The sequence below is a fragment of the Saimiri boliviensis genome, chromosome 12 (assembly GCF_048565385.1).
Source record: "Saimiri boliviensis isolate mSaiBol1 chromosome 12, mSaiBol1.pri, whole genome shotgun sequence".
In the NCBI taxonomy this organism is placed as follows: Eukaryota; Metazoa; Chordata; class Mammalia; order Primates; family Cebidae; genus Saimiri; species Saimiri boliviensis.
This window is the reverse complement of record NC_133460.1, coordinates 11030722-11047793: the sequence shown is the minus strand read 5'-3', so window position 1 is coordinate 11047793 and position 17072 is coordinate 11030722. Positions and strand designations below refer to the sequence as shown.

At 56.6% G+C, this 17072-nt stretch overlaps 1 protein-coding gene and 1 pseudogene across 1 annotated transcript; both read right to left on the bottom strand.

Moving 5' to 3' along the window:
• Nucleotides 1-8125: 8125 nt before the first annotated feature.
• Nucleotides 8126-9100, bottom strand: LOC120367366 (small ribosomal subunit protein uS2-like). The gene has a single exon (XM_039478053.2). It carries the CDS (start codon nt 9059-9061, stop codon nt 8174-8176), a length of 888 nt encoding a protein of 295 aa, XP_039333987.1. The 5' UTR covers nt 9062-9100; the 3' UTR covers nt 8126-8173.
• A 777-nt stretch (nt 9101-9877) lies between these two features.
• LOC141580698 (protein PRRC2C pseudogene) lies at nt 9878-15344 on the bottom strand (annotated as a pseudogene).
• Between the last annotated feature and the right edge of the window lie 1728 nt (nt 15345-17072).

Below are 17072 nucleotides of genomic sequence, written 5' to 3'. Positions count from 1 at the left end.
GGGTGCTGTGGGGGTCACTGCCCCGGGAGAGGTGTGTCGGCTGTGGCACTCAGGCTGGGCCCGGGCGGCCTCGAGGCTCTGGGGAGGGGCTTCCCTCTGGGGCTCGCCACGCGTCAGCCTGTGGAGCTGAGACCGGCCCCTGTTTTTCCTCCAGGTTTCTCCGTGTATCCACCCCGCCCCTGGTGCACCCCTTGGGCTCCTATGGGAGCTGCACCCTGTACACACCGGGCTGCATCCGGGGTGGAGGTCCTCAGGCAGCAGCAGCCACCTCCGAGGGTGCAGGGCCAAGCTCCCCAAACTTAGTCCCTGCAGAGGCTGGGCCACCACGTCCCAGGGAGGCCTGGGCCAGGCCCTTCACAGGTGCTCCCAAGGCCAGGGGCCGGTGAGAGGTCACTCTGCCTCCGTCATGTCACAGGGAACTGCCTGGCCTGCCTCGAGTGGCCCAGAGCCCTGCAGGGGTGGTCGGGGGGAGGTGGGCCCCATCCCCCTCGGGCTCCCAGGCCCCTGAGGCCACTCAGCAGGCCTCCTGCTCTCTGTGACTCCAAGAATTGGGGCCACCTGCACCTCCCACCCTGATGTGGGTCGGCTGGTTCAGAGATGCTTCTGGAACTGGGGCACATCAGGGAAGGGATTATTTTTATTATGGATTTGGGGGTGGGGTGGGGGAGCTTAAAGCCCAGGGTGCCAGGCCACCTCCTCAGACAGATGGCTGCCCCTCTGGGCACGGTGGGGGCTGGACGAGAGTGCCCTGGTGCCTGCCCTCGCTGCCTGGGCCCTTGGGTGCTGTGATTCAGGATGTGCCTTGGTATCTGGGCTGCTGTGGGCAGTCCCTGTGGCTGGGAGTGCCGCTCCACCTGGGTGCCAGAGTGGAATGGCTGTTGGGGAAGGGGTGTGTACCACCCCAGGATGCGGGCAAGGGGGAGGGGACCCCAAGATGTGTCCCCATGTTCACAGGGACAGCAGGAGTCTTTGAGACCCAGGCATGTCCTCCAAGTTCACTGGGACAGCAGTGGCTTTGGGCTTCAGGAAGTGTCCCCTGAACTCACTGGGACAGCAGTGGCTTTGGGCCTCAGGAAGTGTCCCCTGAGCTCACTGGGACAGTAGGTGGCCTGGAGCCAGGGCCAGGGTAGGGACACCCTGAGCTCTGCGGCTGAGTTGTGAGAGCCAGGGGTTCTGCGGCCGTTCTTGGGACCCCAAGAGGCCTTTGCATCTGCTCATCTGGAAGGAGCTGGGGCGTCTCTTAACAGGGTTGCCAAGGCTCTGGGTTTTGGTTTTTGGGCAATTCACTGGACCCAAGTCACCGAGGGTGCCTGAGCTCTATCCAGCACTGCCAGTGTCGCCAGCAGGTCAGGACACGAGTTGGGGTGTGGTGTGGGCCACCAGGACAGCCAAGACGGGCCGTGGGGCCGCGTCCTGGAGAGAGACTGCCCCAGGGTCCAGGCAGTTCCTGCCAGACCTGAGCATCTCAGGAGAGAAGAGGCAGGTGTGCTACATGGAGGGCCTGGCCTGCCTACCTGAGCAGGGTCTGGGTGACCCGCAAGGCTGAGGGCAGGAGGAAGTTGAGGGAAGTGGGGTCAGGGCCTTGAGTCTGCTCCAGGCCCATGTCCCCGGCAGGTGGTGGGTCCCGTCTTTCACCCCACTTCTGGTTGCTTGGAGGGACACAAGTCACACCCCATGTCGTGTGGACCCCCAGGGTCAGAAGCAGGTCTTGTGCTGACCCAGTTGGGTGCAGTAACCTCCACTCCTGTGTGAGGGGCTGTGAGACCCCATCCTCAGTAAGACTGGAGTCTGAGACTCTGACATATCCCTTCCTACCAAGGCTGTGCTTGGGAGCCCCCAAATACATTCAGGTCCCCCTAGAGCTGGAGTCAGCCTTGGGGTGTACAGTCTGCCTCCCCCAGCCAACAGCATGACCCGGCTTCAGTGATTTCTGTCAGGAGGACTGTCAGGGAGGAATGGCAGCTGTTCCCCAACTGAGTGACCGCCACCTCGCAGCCTCCCAGGAGTTCAGGGGCGCTTTTCTGAAATCAGGCCACTAATTGGGCCGCTGGGTGAGAACACAGAAGGCTCTTTCCGCTGGCCTAGAAATGGCTGCCAGGGCCCCAGGGGCTTGTGACCTGCCGGGAACTGGCTGTGCAGCTGGGCCTGGCTTGGGGCAGGGGCGCTGAGAACCCCACCTATGGCCAGCCGAGACTGTGGGGGAGGCTCGTGCACCTGGGGCCCCTTCACACTGACTTAAGGGCTTGGTCCACCCCAGCATGGGGGCCCGGACCCCTTCTTAGTGGGAAGCTGTGGCAGGGTCTCCTGGGACTGGCCTCTGGCGGCAGCCACAACTCTGAGTGGGTGACGGAGGCAGCTTCTGACATCAGTCAGCTCTGCTGGGAACAGAAGGACCCAGGACCCGCCCCGTCCCCCACCTGCCTGTGTCCTGGGCTCTGCGGAGGAGGGCTCTGTCCCAGGGTACCCTGTGACCTGCAGGCCGACCTCCCTCCAGCCCCAGGGTCACAACAGGCTCTCCAGGTCTGGGAAGCGCTTTCCCCGGAGCCCTGAGACCCCGGGCAGCTGGAGGGTGGGAGCGATGATGGGTGAATGCGTGCGGGGCGTATGTTCACAGAGGCAACCACGGGGCCGTGGAAAATACCGAAGGCAGCGCCTCCTTGAGTTAAAAGGAGCTCATGGCAATGACTGTTGTATCATCTGTGGAAGGTTCTAAGTGATTTTCAAAAATAATTTAAGCTCTTAAATACAAGTGTAGAAAACCTGCAGGTAATCACGGGCGCGTGGCTGGGTCCACACCTGACCTCCGGCGTGTAGTAAGGGCCTGCTGGGGCTGGGCCACAGCCTCTCTCCCACCGAAGCCTCGGGGAAGCGTGCCCCCTTCGCTGGGCTTACTCTCAACAGCTGTGGGTCAGTGCGTGGTTTCAATTGCCCGAGGACGCCTGCTTAAAAGACGCCCATCTCCTGCAAACCCAGGTAGCTCTGTGTTAGCCAGAACCGCGGCTCAAGGCAGGAGGTCCTGGAGGGACAGAAGCAGGTGGGTCCCCATGGGCTTCGGATACCCTAACTCAGGCGTTCCCAAACTTTTTACACGGGGCCAGTTCACTGTCCCTCAGAGCGTTGGAGGGCTGTCACATACTGTGCTCCTCTCACTGACCACCAATGAAAGAGGTGCCCCTTCCTAAAGTGCGGCGGGGGGGCCAGATAAATGGCCTGAGGGGGCCGTATGCGGCCCGCGGGCCGTAGTTTGGGGACACCTGCCCTAACTCCTGGCCTGAGGACTGGAGGTCAGTGTGTCCCCGAAACAGTGCCAGCTGGGCTGTTGGGGGTGGGGTGCTGCTCCCAGATCTCAGAACTTAAGTGTGTTTGAGGGGAAGTGACAGGCAAAGTAACAGCCTTTGGGCTCAGAGGCCCCCACAGCTGACCACACCAAATTACTGTTTCAAGTGTGCCAGCTCAAAGCAGTCGCAGATTTTCCAAACTAGACACAAATTTGCTCAGCTGAGGATGCTGGGAGGTCCTGAGGTGTGCTTTTCCAAGGTCTGTGGGGGAATGTGAGTCAGGGCTTCTGCCCCAGGCAACACTCGGGTGTTGTGGTCCCTGGGGTGGCTGTTTTAGGAGCCTGTGGTCCGCAGGGTGGTGGCCAGCACCATGCAGCAGCCTGACAGGGTCTTTGGCTTTCGGAAGACTGGGAGGCTGGGTGCAGTGGCTCACACCTGTAATCCCAGCACTTTGGGAGGCTGAGGCTGAAGGATCCCTTGAGCCTGGAAGGGGGAGGCTGCTGTGAGCTGTGATCACACCATAGCTCACAACAGGGAGAACTTGTCTCAAAAAAAGATGACAAAGGTCCTGTTACCTTGTCCAAGGACACCCAGAAGTTAAGGTAGGCTGCCTTGGCTTTTGGCTGTCCCCATGGATTCTGGGCTGGATGGCCACTGCTGTAAGTGGGTCACGGCCCAAGGGCCTGCCTGTACCACTAACCACAGGACATGCTGTGAGTCCAGGTTGGCCTCTGAGACCCTGGATGGGTTCACACTGCACCCCATTAGGGATCCTGGGACCGCCACTGGGGGTGGCCCTTCTTCCAGGGCCAGGGAAACCACAGAGTGCCTAGTTTTCCAAATCTGATTGGTACATGAGTTTAGGATGGCCCAAGCTGACCAGGACCCCCATTCAGAGGGGGCTGCTTGTGGACAGCCGGGTTATCCCACCATGGGCGAGTCCCTGCACAGCCCACTTCCCACCCCATGGGTCACAGGCCTTGGGGGTGCATCCTGCTACGTGGACCCCAAACCCCAAGTTGGGCGGCTGGCTCACTTCCTGGCTATCGCCGCCACCATATGGGGTAGAAAGATGCCGGCCTGGATTTCTGAGCTCCTGAAGCTCAGGAACAGTGCAGCCACTTGCCAGCAGAGGATGTGAGGCACAGACCGTTCCAGGGCCTGGCCTGTGCCCACAGGGGACGCCTGCCACACAGGCCGCAAGGCCAACACTGTCCACCCTCAACCCGGGGCGGGTCCCAGTGTAGCCCCAGAACAGACACATGCACCCCAAGAAGGGAGTCAGTGGGGTAGATGCACACATCTGGGGAACTTTTGTGTTTGTGTGGCCCCAAGTGGGCCTTAGCCCTGGGCACCTGCCATTCAGCCCCAGGGCTTTGTCAGCAGCAGAAGCCTCCAGGTGTGCAGGGTCTGTGCTAGAGGCCTCGAACCTGCCACTATGGGCTCTGCACCTGGGTGCCAGCAGCCAGGTCCTGGCAGCGATGGAGAATCTTGCACTCAGTGGGTGGCAGAGAGCCCCTGAGCAGCCCAGGTGTGTGCAGGTGCATGCCTGTGGCCGGGATAGGAGCAAGGGGAGAGAGGAGCCCTGAGGAAGGCACCTGCATCCCCACAGATCAGTCACTTAATATTCGATGTGACCTACACACCTTTTATTTGCAAAACACAGAAAGTAGAAGGCAGGAAGTAGTGGCTTATGCCTGTAATCCCAGCACTTTCAGAGGCCAAGGTGGGAGGATCCCTTGAGCAGGCGTTGGAGACTAACCTGGGAAAGTCAGTGAGACCCAATCTCTACAAAGAATACAAGAATTCGCCAGGCATGGTGGTGTGTGCCTGTGGTCCCAGCTACTGGGGAGGCTGAGGTGGGAGGATCGCTTGAGCCTGGGAGGTGGAAGCTGCTGTGAGCTGAGATCCTGTCATTGCATTCCAGCCTGGCTGACACAGCAAGACTCAGCCTCAAAAGTTGAGGCTGGGCGCGGCGGCTCACGCCTGTAATCCTAGCACTTTGGGAGGCCGAGGCAGACGGATCACCTGAGGTCAGAAGTTCGAGACCAGCTTGGCCAACATGGCGAATCCCCGTCTCTACTAAAGATTCAAAAACTAGCTGGGTATGGTGGCACACGCATGTAGTTCCAGCTACTCGTGAGGCAGAGGCAGAAGAATCACTTGAACCCGGGAGGCGGAGATTGCAGTGAACTGAGATTGCACCATTGCACTTCGACCTGGGCGACAGAGCAAGACTGTCTCAAAAAAAAAAAAAAAAAAATTTTGGAGCCAAGTGGCCATGAGCCCCTTGAGGACACCTGGAGCTCCCAGAGCCTCCAGGAGCTGAAACAGGAAGGATCCTCCCTACAGCCTCTGGAGGGAGCATGGCCCCCGTTACTTGTCAGAATGTCACTTCTCCCTGCGGTGTGGCCCTGGAAAGCTCGATATGCCCAGGAGGCGGCAGCCCAGGCCCCGAGCCTTCCCTCCCGCTCCCTCCGGCTGCCGGGCCTCGGCCAGCGCTGCCCGCTGTCCCTCCCGTGCCCTCGCCGCCTACCCCCCGCTTCCTGAATCCAAAATCCTGGGCGCCAGCCCCGCGTGCAGGCGCCAGACCTGGGCTCCAGCGGCCGTCCAGCCAGGACCCATCGTCTGTCTCTGCATTTAGAGAAGGATGACGGCAAAGGCACCGCCCGCGGACCCCTCTTTCAGGTGGGGAAACTGAGGTAAGACAGTCGGGGCTGGCTGCAGGGTGTGGCGGGCCCTCGGGGAAGTCGCCCAGGCCACCCGGTCGGCCCTGCTCGCAGCCTTCGCCCGCCAACTTTTCAATTGACCGTCTTGTCGTTTACTTCCGCCTTGGCAGATCATTTCCGGTGCTAGCAGGAAGGGGCCGGGCGCGCACTGTGGTCGCCGCCATGACGTCAGCACGCGAGGCAGCCATCTTGGCTCCTGGCAGCGGCGGCCCGGGCGTCGGTTGTGGGCTGGGTGGCCATGTTGGAGTTGGGCAGAGGTGGATGGGTGATCACTGCCCGCTGGCGCTAATCGATTGTGGGGTGGTGGTCGAGAGTCGCTCGCATGGCCCCAACTTTTCTGCAGTTCCGCAACTGTAAAATATCTCGAAGGCAGAGAAAGGCGCAGGCCCCTGCAGAATCCGATGGACCGGAAGGATGCGGGTGTTTTTTTGGTCCGTTTTGGTTGTGAACCAAGAACTGCCCGCGACAGACCTGGGTCGGCTTTGGAGTGGGGAGGGTAGAGGTTGCGCCGGGGGGCAGGTCAATGCCTTTCTCCAGAGATGAGTTTTTTTTTTTTTTTTTAAGTAAATAACTTTTTTTTTTTTCTTCCTCGGTAAAGACGGGGTTTCACCATGTTGGTCAGGCTGGTCTTGAACTCCTGACCTCAGGTGATCCGCCTGCCTTGGCTTTCACAGTGCTTGGATTACAGGCGTGAGCCACCACGCCTGGCCAGGAAATAACCGTTTTTTATTATATTAGACTCTCAGTAGTGAAAGGCCAGATCATCTAGCAAGAATTTTTTTTAAAAAAATTATATTGCGCCGGGCGCGGTGGCTCAAGCCTGTAATCCCAGCACTTTGGGAGGCCGAGGCGGGTGGATCACAAGGTCGAGAGATCGAGACCATCCTGGTCAACATTGTGAAACCCCGTCTCTACCAAAAATACAAAAAAATTAGCTGGGCATGGTGGCGCGTGCCTGTAATCCCAGCTACTCAGGAGGCTGAGGCAGGAGAATTGCCTGACCCCAGGAGGCGGAGGTTGCGGTGAGCCGAGATCGCGCCATTGCACTCCAGCCTGGGTAACAAGGGCGAAACTCCGTCTAAAAAAAAAAAAAAAAAAAAAAAAAATTATATTGCAAGGATGGTTTTGAAGCCTCCGTATTTAAGGGGGAAAGCGAGGCTCCGGTCCTGCCTCGGAGCCTGCGGGTGGTGGGGGGAGAGAAAAGGAACAGGTGGGGTCGCCGGTGATGCCTCCCCAAGATGAGGGGACCCTGGAGTGAGCTCTGACCTTGCGTCTGTGGCCACCTGCCCAGGAACGCGGTGGGGGGCAGTAGCTTCTCCGTCTTCGGTTTCGTGTTGTCCTTTCGGCAGCCTGAACGGGGGTCCTGAGCTTGCGTTGTCCTTTCTCACCGTCCCCCAGTTTCCCAATGGGTTCTGGAAGGCTTACTCCCTGGTACGCCTGCGAGGTGAGAGGCAGAAGCGAGTGCACAGAAGCAGGTGTGGCGTTGGGAGGGATCCTCGGGGGCAGGTCAATGTACTGGAGACAGAGATGGAGAGACAGGCGAGGGGAGATGGCCCGTGGGGTTAGGGAGGCCGAAATGTCCGGGCCAGAGACCTGGGTTGCTGGCAGTCTGCCTGGGTCCAAGTCCAGAACCAGGGGAAGCTACAGGCCTGAGACTCAGGTGAGGGCTGAAGGCCCAGAGTCCAAGGAGCCCCTAGTGTTAAGTCCTGGAGTCCAAGGCTGGGGGCCCTGGGGTTCTGACGTCCAAGGGCAGGCGTAGGAGAGAGTCCCAGCGCCAGGAACAACAGCAGAACTCCCTTTTCGTTACTTTTTTTTAAAAAAAATTTCTTTGGGAGGCTGAGGTGGGTGGATCACAAGGTCAAGAGATTGAGACCATCCTGGTCAACATGGTGAAACCCCGTCTCTACTAAAAATACCAAACATTGGCTGGACATGGTGGCACGTGCCTGTGATCCCAGCTACTCAGGAGGCTGAGGCAGGAGAATTGCCTGAACCCAGGAGGCGGAGGTTCCGGGGAGCCGAGATCGCGCCATTGCACTCCAGCCTGGGTAACAAGAGCGAAACTCCGTCTCAAAAAAAAAAAAAAAAAATTATTATTATTTTTTTTAGAAACTCGATGTTTATTTTCCATGAATCTTGTATGTTAAGAGCCCACACAAGAACAGCTTAAGACCATTCAGTGGTTGCTCCTACCCATTCAGTGGCCTGAGCAGTGGGAGCTGCAGACCAGTCTTCCGTGGCAGGCTGGGCGCTCCAGTCTTCAGTAGGGAACTGCTGGATGGGCACAGAGGGCACCTGCACGCCTTCGGACCAGTCGGCAACCTCAGGCTGGGTAGCAGTGAACTCAGGAGCGGGAGCGGTCCATTCGCCCTGAAATTCCTCCTTGGTCACATCCTTTTCAGCAGCAGCCTGCTCTTCCTTTTCAATCTCTTCAGGATCTCTGTAGAAGTAGAGATCAGGCATGACCTCCCACGGGTGTTCACGGGAAATGGTGCCACGCATGCGCAAAACCTCCCGAGCCAGCATCCACCACATCAAACCCACCGAGTGAGCTCCCTGGTTGTTGCATGGGATGGCAACGTCCACATAGCGCAGAGGAGAATCTGTGTTACACAGAGCGATGGTAGGTAGGTGAACATAAGACGCCCCCGTGAGAGGCTGGTGGTCAGCCCTGGGGTCAGTAACCGCAAGCAGCCGTGGCTCCAGGAAGGCTGCCTGGATCTGGTTGGTGAAGGTTCCAGGAGTGAAGCGGCCAGCAATTGGAGTGGCTCCAGTGGCAGCAGCAAACTTCAGCACGGCCCTCTGGCCAGCATTCCTGGAGGATATGACACTGACATCAGCAGGGTTTTCAATGGCAACAATGGCACGAGCTGCCAGGAGAAGCTTCTCCCAGGTCCTCCTCAGATTTATGATGCAGATGCCATCACTTTTCCTTTTATAGATATACTGCTCCATCTGGAAGTCAAGGTTGGTGCCACCTAAATGGGTTCCTGCTGCCAGGAACTTAAGGACATCCTCCTCTTTCATTTGCAGGACATCAAGGGCTCCAGACATTGTGAAAGTTTCCCTTTAAGTTACGACGGGAATCGAGAACAACGCCGTTTGGAGCCCTCAGCGGGTAGCGCGGAAAAGGCTTTTTTTTTTTTTTTTGAGACAGTCTTGCTCAGTGGTGTGGTCTGAGCTCACTGCAACCTCCGCTTCCCAGGTTCAAGTGACTCTCCTGCCTCAGCCTCCTGAGTAGCTGGGATTACAGGTGGTGGCCACCATGCCCAGCTAATATATTTGCATTTTTAATAAAGACAGGGTTTCACCATGGCCAGGCTAGTCTCGAACTCCTGACCTCAAGTGATCTACCTGTCTTGTCCTCCCAAAGTGCTGGGATTACAGGCATGAGCCACCATGCCCAGCCCCTTTTTGTTCTATCTGGGCTCCAGGTGACTGCAGGTACCTGGCCACATGGAGGGTCTTCCCTCTCAGTCCCCTGACTCCCAGGCAGGCTCTTCTGGAAACCCCTTTGCAGACACAGCCAGAAGCAGCGCTTTACGAGGTCTCTAGGGATCCCTTAATCTAGTCAAGCAGGTGCCTAAGATGACCCACAGCAGGTGTCAGATACTTCCCTTCTCATCCTCCAGGACAGGGTCTCGTTTGTCCCCCTTCCCTCCTCCCAGCATGAGCTGATCCAGAGAATTGTCACAAGACAAAATTATAACAAATTTAGTTGAAAGTTCCTCATTGGCTTTTTGCGATGCTAGATTCCGCAATGCTTGGCTCTCTACAAAGTGCGGGGAGTGCTCCGAGGGGCTGAACAGGGGGCCGGTTTGCTGAATGGAAGGGGTGAGGAAAGCAGACACAAAGCACGGATGGGTCGCTTCAAAGCTGCCCTCCTCCTACGGATGAGAGCAGAGGAGAAAGCCTTGATGTGCCGGCCAGGACTGGCCTGTTTGGGGTTTTACTCCTGATTTTTCAGAAGTTCTGATAAACTACTTAGCTTCAGTTTGGGGACATGGAACTTTTTTTTTTTCCTTTTTGAGGCATTGTTTTGCTCTGTCGCCCAGGCTAGAGTGCAGTGGCGTGATCTCAGCTCACTGCAGCCTCCGCCTCTCTGGGTTCAAGTGATTCTCCTGCCTCCACCTGCCAAGTAGCTGAGACTACAGGTGCACAGCACCACGCCCAGCTAGTTTTTGTATTTTGAGTAGAGACAGGGTCTCACCACCTTGGCCAGGCTGGTCTCGAACTCCTGACCTCGGGTGATCGGCCTGCCTTGGCCTCCCAGAGTGCTGGGATTATAGATGTGAACCACCACTCCTGGCCACCAGTGGCTTCCTGTAGATTTCATTTTACAGACGAAAGGGAGGAGGAGGTAGGCTGTGGTAAAGACTAGATTTGAGTAGAGGCTGGGGAGGTTGCTGTGGGTGAGGAACGGGTCCCCTCCTATTCCTCAGGGAGGGCTTCTGGGAGAGCAGTGAGATATTTCTGGTTAGACTTTATAGGGAAATGCAGCCCACGTGGACCCTGTGGTCCCTGTACTTTGAGGGTTGACAGGGTCTTTGATGGTGGCCCACATGCATCCTGTGGAAGCCTCGTAGAGACGGAGCAGCGGGGAGGGTGTGGGACCCGTCTGGGGTGACTGGAACATGGAATCAGCAGGATAGGGCATCCCTGGCAGCTTCTCCCAATCAGGCCACATCAGGATGTCCCAGGGAAGTCGAACAACCCAAACTGTGTGCGTGTGTGCGTGTGTGCGTGCTCCCTCGGCCCGGGACCCCTCGGCTCGGGGTGGGTTTGGATCTCGGGGGGATTTTCCTTTGGAGCTCTCCTGGGTCGACCTGTGCACTCTGGACTGCTCCAGGCTGCTTTTTGCCCAGAAGGAGGCTCCTGCACTGAGGAGCCAGCGGACAGAAGACGGCCCTGTGGGGAGTAGGTTCTCTGGATGCTTGACATGGGTGGGGACTGGCTGGGCCCCCTCAGCAGGGAGGAGGTGTGGCGTGGAGGGACGGGGGTCGACGTTGCTGTGCTTGCCTTGGGCTCCTGCTTGGCTCTGCCACTTCCTGGGTGAGTGGCCCAACCTATCTGAGGTCTGCTTGTGAGAGGATGGGGAGAATGACGCTGCCCAGGGCTGTCGGGAAGGTTGGCTGAGACGCTGTGTAACGTGCTTGCCCAGTGCCTGTCGGGGCCATGGTGGGCGCCATTAAAAACCATACAGGCTGATGCTGTGTAGAAAGAGAAATAATACAGGCTGGGCGTGGTGGCTCATGCCTATGATTCTAGCACTTCGGGAGGCTGAGAAGGGAGGATTGCTTCAGCCCAGGAGTTCAAGGGCTGCCTGGACAACCTAGCAAAACCCCATCTCAAAAAAAAAAAAAAGCTGGTTGTGGTGGCTCACACCTATTGTCTGGGCTCCTCAGGAGGCCGAGGTGGGAGGATCACCTGAGCCCAGGAGTTGGAGGCTGCAGTGAACTGTGATTCCAGCCTGGGCCTTGTCTTTAAATAAAACCGAAAAACATAAATACTGGTGTATGCAGAGCACCTAGGTGAGCTTAGATGGACACTTTTTGTTTTGTTTTGTTTTGTTTTTTTGAGACGGAGTTGCGCTCTTGTTACCCAGGCTGGAGTGCAATGGCGCGATCTCGGCTCACCGCAACCTCTGCCTCCTGGGTTCAGGCAATTCTCCTGCCTCAGCCTCCTGAGTAGCTGGGATTACAGGCACGTGCCACCATGCCCGGCTAATTTTTTGTATTTTTAGTAGAGACAGGGTTTCGCCATGTTGACCAAGACGGTCTCGATCTCTTGACCTTGTGATCCACCCGCCTCGGCCTCCCAAAGTGCTGGGATTACAGGCGTGAGCCACCGCGCCCGGCCAGATGGACACTGTTAATTGGAATTGGGTTTGGCTGGGTGTGGCGGCTCACGCCTGGAATCCTCAGGCTCTGGGAGGCTGAGGCAGGCGGATTGTTAGAGGCCAGGATTCTGAGACCGGCTGAGGCATCATGGTGAAACCCTGCCTCTACCAAAAGTACAAAAATTAGCCAGTCTCATAACCTGGTCTCAAACACTAAAACTAAAAAAAAAAAAAAAAAAAAAAAAAAACCAAACTGGAGGTTACATGGTTCTGAATGCGATTTTTTTCTGTTGCCCAGAAATTGTAGCTAAGGCTTAAAGGTGAAAGCAGAGGCCGGGCGCGGTGGCTCCAGCCTGTAATCCCAGCACTTTGGGAGGCCGAGGCGGGTGGATCACGAGGTTGAGAGATCGAGACCATCCCGGTCAACACAGTGAAACCCCGTCTCTACTAAAAATACAAAAAAAAAAATTAGCTGGGCATGGTGGCACGTGCCTGTAATCCCAGGAGGCTGAGGCAGGAGAATTGCCTGAACCCGGGAGGTGGAGGTTGCAGTGAGCCGAGATCGCGCCATTGCACTCCAGCCTGGGTAACAAGAGCGAAACTCTGTCTCAAAAAAAAAAAAAAAAAAAAAAAAAAAAGGTGAAAGCAGAAAGTACCAGGTACCCCCATGGCCGAGGCTGGGACTTAGCCTCAGAGTGCTGGGGTCCGATACCTGCCCAGTCCTGATTCCTGTGAGAGGCTGAGAGAGGCTGGTGAGACTCCGTGGCTGGTGGGACTCAGGCTCTGGGGTGAGAATTCTCATCATGGTTTTCAGTTACCCCTGAAGATGCCTGCAGGTGGAGGACCGAGACAGCCTCTGCACCCAAGCCTGGGGTGGGACCCCCAGCTGCTCAGAAGCAGGCGGGCAGGCTGCTGGCCTGAGAAGGGACCACAGTCTCGCTGCTTCCAGGGTGGGGTGTGAACATCTCAGACTTGAGACACTCTTGTGAAGACCTGGTTCAGGGCTGGAGCATGTTGTGGTCAGAGACAATCCTCAACAATCCTCTGCCTGGGGCTCCCAACCCCCACCCCACCAGGGCAGGTGTGGTAAAGAACCACCAAATACATTCCAACACTGAGGGACATGCAGGCCACCCACAGGCGATCAGCCCACAGAGCAGCATGCAGGGGCTTTGCAGCCAAGGAACGAGGTGAAAGGGCCCTTGAAGGAGATGTGCTTGCAGTTCCCAAGGAGATAAATGAGGAAAGGGCAACAAAGAAACAAGAACAGGCAGACGTGCAAAAAGAACAGGCAGACGTGCAAAAAGAACAGGGAGCCACCTGCACAAGAGAGAAACAACTGTAGAAATAAAACCGACCCGATGAGCTGAGTGCCAGCGGAGTCCCTGCTCCGGAGTGAAGGAGTGAGGCTTAAGACAAAGCCAGGGAGATTTTCATGGAGAGAAACGATCGTTCACTCCATGAGGTGGGGGCTTGCCAAGGTTGATTTGTTTGCTGTTCTGTGCATACAAATTTGGCTACTTAAGACACAGAATAAAACTGTCATTTCTCATCCTACTAAAAGCCAGTTACCAAAAAATGCCACGGTGAACCTTTTCATTGATAGAACTGTGTGTGTGTGTGTGTGTGTGTGTGTGTGTATATATATCACAGATATATATATATATATATATATATATATATATATATATATATATATATATATGGGGGGAGAGGAAGAGGAGCCGACAGAGAAAAAGAGACTTTCAGGTTATTTATGTCAGCTACCTTCCCCAGAGTGGAATCCCTCTGTCCAATAAATTCCCTGGGCTCCAGCTGAATTTTGGCAAGTGACTTTTGGGGGCTAGACCCTTTCACCAGCAGTGTCTGTGAGTGCACAGGGCCATGGGACCCTGTTGTCAGGACACAGGGGGCAGAGCCAGGGCAGGGCTCCTACTAAGGTCTCCCCATCTTCTGCCATCTCTTTTCAAAGCAGTGGATACTTTTCTTCCCTCCAAAGAGATGGTTCTAGAAACCTAATGGCAGTGCCAGCGATAGGGTTACTTTCCTTTCCTTTTTTTTTGTTTTTTGTTTTGAGGAGAAGGAGTCTCGCTCTGTCTTCAGGCTGGAGTGTAGTGGGGAGATCTCGGCTCACTGCAACCTCCACCTCCCAGGTTTGAGTGATTCTCTGCCTCAGCCTCCCGAGTAGCTGGGATGATGGGCGTGCACCACCTCACCCGTCTGATTTTTGTATTTTTAGTAGAGACAGCGTTTCTCCATGCTGCCATGCTGGCCAGGCTGGTATTGATCTCCTGACCTTGTGATCCACCCGTCTCGGCCTCCCAAAGTGCTGGGATTGCAGGTGTGGGCCACGGTGCCCGGCCAACGGGCTCTTTTTTTTTTTGGTTTACTTGAATCACTGTCCACTTTCTGGGCTTTGCCTCCTATCTGTTTGCTCTGTTGCTGTTCAGAGAAGAACCGTTGTGTGGACTGAAGAACCTCTGCTCTCTGCTTTGCCTTCATGTCTTGTTCAGCCTTCAACGCAGCCTGGGCCTGATTACCTCTGACTCCAGATAGTGATCCACAAGGACCCCTGGCTACATGTGGCAAACGAGCATGGCTCATGAGGCCTGTGGTCAGCGGAGGAGGCATCTGACTGGCCAGTGCCATTGGTGGCCTCTGAACAGGCGCTGGGAAGGTGTTAGTATGTGGGGCTCTTACCAATGGAGGGACCAGGTTAGGCTGAGAGAGAATCTGGGGTGCAAACTGTGTAGGAAATGGTTGTGTCATTCTCACAGAGGCAGGGGCTGATTGGAACTGCTTCTGGTAGACAATGCTGTTCATTTTGCCAGACTGGCTGTTCGGACTTGTAGAAGTAGCCCGGAAGGGACTAGATGTTGGTGTGGTGCTTCTACCAGCGATTGGAGGTGTGCCTGGTTTCATATCAATGCCACTTCCAAAGGCTTTTAGTTCCATTTCAGACATTTTTCCTGCTGTTGCAATCATGCTATGCTGCGTTCCGGCAGGAATTAATCCTCGGAAAGGCTGGCTTACTTGTGCGGGACGGCTCAGACTCTGAGGTTGTGCTTGGGGAGTGGTATGCTGTAATGGGGGCTGAAGAGTCTGAGGCAAAGCAATTAGAGGTTGCCCTGTAGATCCAAAATTAGGCAAGGAGAGTTGGGGTGCTGGTAAAGGTACTGTAACCTGCTGGAGAGCATTTGGTGACTGGGCAGTGTTATAGAAGTTTGTCTGACCAGGCTGTTGTACTTGTCCAGAATAAAGATTTGAAGCCTGGGTAAGATTTGCTCTAGCCTGGAGAAGATGTGTGTCAATCAGCTGGGAACCTCCTAGTCCTGATGCCTGCCCCAGTTGATGTTCATACAATATAGGAATAGGCTGAGTATTTGATGTTTGCTGAAAACGGGCTCGTTTTTCAAATGAATCTGCGTCAAGTTCCTCTTGGAGCAGGACATCCGGCACTTGTGGGCGTGGGAATGGGTGGAAATCGGCAGAGCTCATCTTCCGGGGGACTCGGGTGAAGAGCTCGGACAGTGGCCTCAGGGGCGGCTCGGGCTCTAGGCCCTGATGACGTGCATTGTGACCACAGGTTTGTAGGCAGAGGGCTTTGCTTGAGAAGCTTGCAAAGAGCCTCCTCCCAGGAGCTGGCAGCTTCTGTGATGGGTGCCTCGGGGTGTGCTGAGCCTGAACCTGAGGACGGCTTGGAAGAGGCAGTGCTCCTCGGTGCGGCCGTGGCTTGGGGCTGCAAGGACCACATGTGAACCTCCAGAGCCTACAAGGCCAGCAGGAGGTGAGGGAAGGCTAAGACCCCGAGGGAGCGCCCGGGTCAGAACCCCTCCAGTGCCGCTGACCCTGCACCTGCTGGCGCGGGCGGTGACCACCCCGACGTCCCCTCTGCCATGGCCTCTGCCATTGCTGCTGGCCCATCGAGGACGCCTGGCGGACACAGCCTCACGCCTCCACCTCCCCGAGCTCCCCGAGTCCACCCCGACTCTGGCTGGGAGAGGCTGGGCTTGGAGTCCCCGTGGGACAGAGTGGAGGTGTCGTAAGTGCCCGGCGTCCTCGGCCGTCACCGTCACATGTGTGTTTCGCTCTGTGGCCATGCCTGCCTTGTCGCTGTCCCATCCGTGTTGTGGACTGGGCAGCTGTCACTGGGGGTGGCTTCGTTCTGCCCCCAGGGGACGCTGGCCGGCGTCTGGAGACGCTTTGGTCGTCTCTGCTGGGGGGCTGCCCGGGCCCCTGTGACCGCAGGATGGCCCCGCCGAGGAGGACCACCAGCCCCGAGCCCCCAGTGCCCCAGGGCCCAGGACACCCCTGCCGGGCACTAAGTGGGTCCTCGTGGCATTCAGGTTGAGCTCCGGCCCGCTGGAGTCTCCTGCCATCCTCGCCATCACCACTGGGGGGAGCTACAGGCCCGTGTGATGGTCCCTGTGGTCCTGGGTTCCGCAAGGATCCTCACCCGATGCTCAGCCCAGCCCAGCTCCCAAATTCGGGCCTCGGGACACTTTACGATCCTAAAGCCGTTTGCACTTTTGTTTCCGTGGGTGGTCTCTCTCGACCAGGCATCCCCAAACTTTTTACACAGGGGGCCAGTTCACTGTCCCTCAGACCGTTGGAGGGTCGCCACATACTGCGCTCATCTCACTGACCACCAATGAGAGGTGCCCCTTCCTGAAGTGCGGCAGGGGGCCGGATAAATGGCCTCGGGGGGCCGCATGCGACCCGCGGGCTGTAGTTTGGGGGCGCCTGCTCTGGACATTCACTCTACTAGAAATAGAGCATTTCAAAATGTTCACTCTTTCACATAAAAATAGCTATAAATCCATTGCACGTGAACATAACAGTTTAATGAAAAAGTGTTTCCCGGTAAAAAATGTAGTGGGAAGAGGAGGTGCGGTTTTCTTTTTGCGCTGTATTCTCATGTCTCTGCCTGCCTGTGAACCTGTGGCCCCCGGAACATTCCTCCCCACGCTTTGAGGAGAATGGGAAAGAGGCTGGGCACGGTGGCTAACGCCTGTAATCCCAGCACTTTGGGAGGCTGAGGCGGTTGGATCACCTGAGGTCACGAGTTCGAGACCAGCTTAGGCAACATGGTGAAACCCCATCTCTAGTAAAATGCGGAAAATATCCCAGGCTTGGTGGCATGAGCCTGTAATCCTTGTTGCTGGGGAGGGTGAGGCATGAGATTGCTTGAGCCTCAGAGGTGGATGTTGCAGTGAGTCGAGACCA

Coding starts and splice junctions, on each gene's coding strand:
- LOC120367366 (XM_039478053.2), bottom strand. CDS start 9,061: ATGTCTGGAGCCCTTGATGTCCTGCAAATGAAAGAGGAGGATGTCCTT.